The sequence below is a fragment of the Octopus bimaculoides genome, chromosome 16 (assembly GCF_001194135.2).
Source record: "Octopus bimaculoides isolate UCB-OBI-ISO-001 chromosome 16, ASM119413v2, whole genome shotgun sequence".
NCBI classification, from domain to species: Eukaryota; Metazoa; Mollusca; class Cephalopoda; order Octopoda; family Octopodidae; genus Octopus; species Octopus bimaculoides.
Genome location: NC_068996.1, coordinates 52,713,701 through 52,721,308, shown reverse-complemented (window position 1 = coordinate 52,721,308; position 7,608 = coordinate 52,713,701). Strand labels below are relative to the sequence as shown.

The window sequence follows — 7,608 nt, the reverse complement described above, 5'->3', positions numbered from 1 at the left end:
TATATATGTATGTATGTATGTATGTATGTATATATATATATAGCAATAGCTTATCTGGATATTATATTTAAGAGACATCCTGATTTGCATTTAGTACATTTGTCAGCTTAGTAATAAATTAAATAATATATTTTTATATTAATGACTTGTAGGGATACTGTATTTTATTTTTGCAACCATAATATACTTATAAAGTATATTAAACGTTTTTATAAGTCAACACCATGTTCTACTGTGTTAGCAGTGCTATCACATCCCTTCTTAAGGTTATCTCTACAGATTATCTATAGAAATTATAGGCAGCAATAATTTTGTTACAATGTTCCATATCGGAGATGTTTACATCAGACATCTTGCAAATTTAACGTCATAACAGAATCAGTGCTGGCTATAAGTTCTATAAAAATTCTGTAGAGATGAACTTAGCAAGAGATATTTTTATATGATGTATAGCAGAATTCTGAATATCTGAAATAAGCTTAATGGCTCTCTAAAACTATATTCATTGTTTGTTGGTTCAGTTAAATTACTAAGTGAAACACTTGACCGTTTCAATAGGTGTCTCAGAATTGGTTAACTAGGTGATTTACTAAGTACTGTACTTAATGTAGCTAAATGATCTTTTTTCCATACAAAAACCTAAAAATATGATTATGTGTGTGTGTGTGTGTGTGTGTGTGTGAGAGAGAGAGAGAGAGAGAAACCTAACCCTGGAGTTGCAATCCACATTATATATAAAAATACTTCTTTGTTTGTGGACACCTTCCCGTTCTCAAACCACATTCCTCAAATGGTTTTACTTTATTATACTGCAAGCACATTCATAAAAGTTCAACAATAAAATTTTTCAATTAAGAAAGCATTATCATATTATGAAAATAGAAATTACGGAGATGTACTTGCATAGCAAGTGACCTGATCTGAGATCGTGTGCTGGAACGAAAACAATTGCAGCGTGGAAGGTGTTTATAAGCCATTTAAGAAACACACAAAAACCGTTAGATTCACTTCAACATTTAAATCTAATTTGCCAAAATATCTTGGCAAATTAAATTTAAATGTCGAAGTGAATCTAACGGTTTTTGTGTGTTTCTTAAATGGCTTATAAACACCTTCCACGTTGAAAATAGAAATATTAGCTTAATATATGTAAGAAGGTTGTGAAATAACTTACTCATAATCATCAAGATAAAGGCACCAATGATCATGATGAATGTCTGCACAAAATCTGTCCAGATTACAGCAGTTAGCCCACCTGTAGAAATGAATAGAGTAGAAGAAAATTTGAATGAGATTACACACACACATATATGCATACACACACACACACACACACGCACGCACACGCACACGCACGCACACACACACACACACGTGTATAAAGGCTCAATCACAGATGTGCAGTTAAGAAGTTTGTAACAAAATGGTTTGGATCATTGCAGCTTGAGTTCCATGTCACCATGATCTTCAAGCAGCAACTGTTACCACTTGGTTTTGGTGGTATATTTTCATTGTGTTTTTTCTTTTTTTTCTTCTTCCCACCTCCCTCCATTTATCTCTCTCTCTCTCTTCCTCTACCATCCCCTCTATGCTCTGAACTCCGTTTCTTGTGAGTATACCCTGACATTTTACCACCATCTCTCTCCTGCTCTCTCTCTCTCTCCCTTGCTCTTCCCTCTGTCTGGGTAGCCATGTATCTCCTCTACAACAGCATACCTGTTTCTGCCTTCATTCTTGATCCCCCTCCTCTCTCTCTCTCTCTCTCTCTCCTTCTCTTCCCTCTGATTGGGTAACCAAGTATCTCCTTTACATCAGCACACCTGTTTCAGTCCTCTTTCTTGTGCCTCTCTCTGTGTTTCTCTCCCTCTCTTTTTCTTCCCTCTTTCTCTCTCTCTCTCTCTCTCTCTGGCCAAGTAACGATGTACCTCCTCTATAACAAGACACCTGCTTCTGCCCCTCTACTTCTCTGTCACACTCTAACACAAATCCCCACTTCTCCAATACCCCTTTCCTTCTCAAAATTCCTAGTCTTGCAAGTTATTTGGTGACCCTGCCAGTGCTGATGTCACGTTAAAAGCACTCAGTCCACATTGTGATGTGGTTGACATTTGGAATGACATCCAGCTGTAAAGACCATGCCAAAACTGACCTCGACTGTACTGTTACCATGTAAAACGCACTGAGTCCACTCTGCAGGGTGGTTGGTATGAGGAAGGGCATCCAGCCATAAAAACTATGCTAAAACGGACACAGTAGCCTGGGGTAGTCTTCTAACTGGCAAGCTCTTATCAATCCATCCGACCCATGCCAGCATGGAAGAGGGACGTTAAATGATGATGATGATAATGATGATGATGATGTGTGTTGTTAGTTTGCTTATTAGTTCTAGATTTAATTGACCCTTATGAAACCAACCCACCTGAGACTGTTCCTATTTCTTTGAAACAAAATAAAAGTGTTCTAAAATAAAACCCTCCATCAAAATTTCATGTTTATTCATGTTCCTAACACAAGATTAATAATTTTATATCCTGCCACATGTTGGATATATATTTAAATTATGCAGTGGAGGTTTAATCAATGTGTTCACACGACATACTTCATGAGACTACAAAATGCTCAATTTTTTTTATTGGCCACTGAGGACCCAACACAGAGGGACAGCACAAGGACAGACAACACAAAGTGGTGACATAAAACATAAACGAATGAATGAAATGAATTATATAATTAACGAGGATGGAATGGCCTTGCTTAGAATTTTTTTTAGCCATACATTCTTTCTAGAAATTTTTTTTTGTTTGACCCTTTTTTGTTTCACTATACACTGTAACCTTTTATGTCCAATTTTTCCACAATCAAAACATTTACAATTTTTAAAAGGACAGTTACTTTTGTTAAGACTGTGTGATGCAATGAGAATAGCTCTTTAGTGCATCTCACGGTCGATACAATAAATATGAATTGAATGGTACATGTAAGTTCCAGTGGGAAGAGACACAACCGTGTACAATGATTAAGAGAAAATTTATTGATATAATAACATGTATGTCTGTGTGCACATCATGTGTACAGAACAATAGACAGGCCATCATGAGAACAAATGTATGTATGCATGTAAGCATAGGTGTATGTGTGTGTTAAGAACATATAACAATGGCAATAAAGGAGACAGTGAAAGAGTCTATAGCCATTGAAGTGAGAAATAAGTTCATATACACAAGGAAGAGAATACCAGTTCATAGTAAATTGTACACAGTAGTTGAAATATTGTATAAAGAAGTTGCGGCCATGATGCTGAGCCGTTTGCAGGTACATGTATGTGAAGTCATGGCTGTGATGCTGCTGCCTGGGTCACTTGGTACAGGAGTTCTTGCAGGTTGTATATTTGCTGTTGATCCATGGTCAAGTAATTCACAAACAGAGAAGTGTTGGAACCTGGGACAATTGCTTGCTGAGCTGTGTATGTAGAGAGATGATGCTGACGACATTAAGAAGATGATGGTGGTGACAAAGATGGAGGTTACTGTAATGCTGTTGGACGAAATTGGTAAGTCTCAATGTGGCTGCTGTGGTGTTGTTGTCATTGGAACTGGCTGTGTCTGTATGGTCAGTGGCTAGACCTAAAATGGTCTGAAACCGAAAGACCTTGAAAGGAGGAGAAAGTGAGTTTTTATAAGGAACTGTAGGTTCAAACAGGGTTGTGAACAGGTTGTCCCACGTGATCTTAGTTATATGCGGCAGTTGGTGCAATCAAGTAAGAGACAAATTGTGCCAATACCAGCCAAACAGAGTAGTAGACACAACGGGATACAAATGGTGGCCAAAAGCTAGCTGTTATCCGCTACACTTTTGAAATGTAAACCTCCACAACCATAGCATGGATTTGGCCTAGACATTCATTTTTCTTTTTTCTTATCCATTTCAGGACAATACACATGTGTCTGAGAGCAATTTTTTTTTCAGTTTTATCCATGTCATGTCTTAAATTTATAATTGCCTGGCATTCTTCAGCCACTGCCTGTAGAGTTAATTTTTGCTCCTGTTCTAATTTTGTGAATGTACAGGAATGTATTTCAGCATCTTTTTTGCTGTTAAACCTTGAACAAAAATTAGACATTTGAACAAATTCATAGTTAATTCATTTAGTTTGAATTTTCACACTCTCTGTTAATAACCCCATCATAGGTGAAGAAATCTTCATCTTTTTTAACTAAATTTAAACATTGCCAATGAGTATTGAACAGGGAACTTCTTTCACTGAAAATTCTCAATAACAAACTGCTTGATCAAAACAAATATCACCTGGTTTCTTTGGCAGAATATAGTTACAGTATTTTTCGAGTTTGGCAGGGGGATAACTTTCTTAAAAGTAGTCACACCGTCTTCTCATCATTCCAATTTTTACATTCTTCTTTGAAGATTTCTTTGTATCTTTGAAAATATGAAGGAAAAGTAGTACCTTCTTCTGGGTTATAAATAAATTCTCCAATTGAATTTGCTATGTTGTCTGATGAGAACGAACCTGAAGTGTTTTCAGACCTCAGTATTACTTGTTGAGACACGCAAGTACTAACTCTATAGAAAACTCAATGAGAAAATTATTCATGTTGAAAAACTCTCCAACAACTTCCCCTGCTATAATTAAAAACCCTGTCAAAAGTTAGCAGCAGAAGAATCTATTGGCAGACAGTGTGGTTGCGCTGCACTCTACTATAACAATGCACAAGAGAGGAATGACTTTGCTAATAAGTAAGTGCATAAGGAGCATCCATCAGACCCTGACCCAAACACAAAGGGACTGAGAGAGAGAACGATAATCTGGTTTAATCCTCTCTTTAATCTAGAGGTTTCCTCTAATATTGTTAAGAGATTCTTGACGTTAATTAGAATAAATTACCTGAGAAATAAATATCATAATGTGAAGGTTAGCTACTGACACTTAGATATTATTACTTCCAGCATTGCATGTTACAACAGATGCAAATATTCACCCACACAGTCTTTACTCCACACTCCAGCTGGTAACCCCCAAAATTCTAACAAGTGCCTCTTGAGAGTATCCTGCCTCTCAAAGTTGTGGTCCATAGAGCTATAATTACACTATCTTATGACATATGAGAAATTTCACAGACATGAGAGCCAATGACTTAAGTGAAGAAAATTCAACACATGCATTCCTTCATATGTAGGGACAGGGAAAATTCCACCTTCTTGTCTTGCTTTCTCTGAAAACTCCAGGACCATAAAAACAACTTTCCCAACATCACATGTCACATCCATGTCACGGTGCCTTCTTACTCACCTCGAGATCATAATTGCCTACTCTTTATTTCCTTTATAGAGTATAAGGATAATTGCATCTTTCTAGTCGTTGGGAACAGCACCATCCCAGCAGACTACACTAGTAAGCTCATGAAGATTCTGTGTGATACCACAACTGCCAAAGCATAAGACCTCAGTGAAAATTCCGTTTTTACCAGATGCTTTACCCAGATTCAACTTACAACCCCTTCTATTGAAGATGCTTCCCCACGTAAAATATTCAGCAAACTTGATTGTCCAGATCACAATTAAACAATTTCATTGGAGCCTGGTGCAGCCTTCTGGCTTGCCAGTCCTCAGTCAAATCGTCCAACCCATGCTAGCATGGAAAGCAGACGTTAAACGATGATGATGATGATTATGGTGGAGGCTTGGGTCAATATCCGTGGTGGTGTGGTCAGATCCATTTTGTAGAGAATGCTGTCAATCAAAGTGACATTCCTTACCTCAACTCCTTTTTCCTTGTATTTTACTGTTATTTTCATTTATGCTTTTATTATGGATTGCTCTTTTGGGACACTTGTAACAAACTTCTGGTCATCTCTTCAACCTGCATTGATTTACTGCCAATTCGAAAGTGTTTCAAACTCTTATTCTTTACCTCCTTTATGTGGATGATTGCAACTTAGTTACTCATTCAGGTGAAAATATGCAAATTCTCTTAGATCCTATTTCTCCATTTTGCAAGGCATTTAGATACAGCATTGACAAAGTTGTTGTAATGTTCCATTCTGTGCAGGAAACTTATATGTGGAACCATCTACCTTAGTTTAAGGTAGAGTACTGAAAGTGGAAGACAAATTTGTCTACCTGAGTAGCACACGCAGCCATTCTTGTTGCTTGGATGATGACATATTTTTAAGGCAACTGATTCCTTAAAGGCTTTTGAGTCTTGTGTCTGGTCCTGACATGACATCACAAGATGATCATAAGTTGCTGTGTAATGTACATACGTGCCAACATCTTTCCTTTATTGATGTGAGACATGGACCCTTTACAGGTATCATGTATGGGTCCTTGAATGCTTCCATCAGAGATGTCTGAAATATTCTGAATGTTGACTGGTCTTTGTAGACTTCAGACACAGAGGCATTGAGGAGAGCTGATATCCTGAGTATTGCGGTGACGGTGCACAAACACTGTTTAAATTGGACACCTTAATCAGAAGAATGATTGAAGGATCCCTAAGCAGATGTTGTAGGGTAAACTAGTTAATAGAAAGTGCCTCCATCAGAAACCAAGACCACGATTTAAAGAATGAATAAAGTCTTTGTTGAAAGCATGGAAAAGCAATGCTTGTCATTACCAGCAATGGAAGAATCAAATAAAGGAAGGAGAGGATATCTTCAAAATCAGAAAATGAATTTTTCATGCAGGATTTAAGTGAACAGCTTTAAAACATAATATCAGTGGGTAAACCTTGGTCTGCGATAATGGGCTCATTAGTCACCAGTAGAGCTACAAGTGTACAGTATTAATTTGTCTGAGTGCACAGACGCCATCATTCATACATACAAATACATACATACATATATATATGTATATATATATTTTTATATATATTTATTTGGGCCTCACTGACTCGATGACAGCGATAACAAGTGACTGAGACCTTTGGAGATAAGCTGTGCTTGAGAAGATACGGCAAGCCAAGTGAGACCATAACTGTGGCCTATGCCAGTGCAGCATAACTGGCCCCTTTAAAAGTACCTTTCAATCATTGGGCAATAAACTGTGATTGTGAAGACCTGTTGAGGCAAGTGAAATAGTTGTCATGGCCGATGACAGTACTGCCAAATTGGCACCCATGCTGGTGTCATGTTAAAAGCACCATGTGAGCATGGTCGTTGCCAGTGCTGCCTGACTGACTCCTCATGCCAGTGGCACATAAAAAGCACCATTCGAGCATGGTTGATGCCAGTGCCAGCTGACTGGCTCCCATGCTGGTGGCATGTAAAAGGCACCCTTCAAGCATGGCCAATACCAGTACCGCCTGGCTGGCCCTCATGCTGGTGGCACATAAAAAGCATCCACTACACTCTCGGAGTGGTTGGTGTTAAGAAGGACATCCAGCTGTAGAAACTTTGCCAGATCAGATTGGAGCCTGGTGCAGCCTTCTGGCTTGCCAGCTCTCAGTCAAGTCGTCCAACCCATGCTAGCATGGAAAGCAGACGTTAAATGATGACGATGATGATGATACATATATATATATAAATTTATATATAAATTTATATATACATATATACATATATGGCAGAAGATCTGCCTGGGGTTAAACTAGTA

The 7,608-nt window shown here is 37.9% G+C and overlaps 1 protein-coding gene across 1 annotated transcript in view; it reads right to left on the bottom strand.

Moving 5' to 3' along the window:
- Nucleotides 1–7,608, bottom strand: part of LOC106870460 (sodium/glucose cotransporter 4) — a 96,758-nt gene that overhangs the window by 33,082 nt on the left and 56,068 nt on the right. Inside the window, exon 7 of the mRNA XM_014916561.2 lies at nucleotides 1,175–1,255. Coding sequence (XP_014772047.1) covers nucleotides 1,175–1,255 — 81 coding nt within the window. The remainder of the gene's footprint in view (nucleotides 1–1,174; nucleotides 1,256–7,608) is intronic.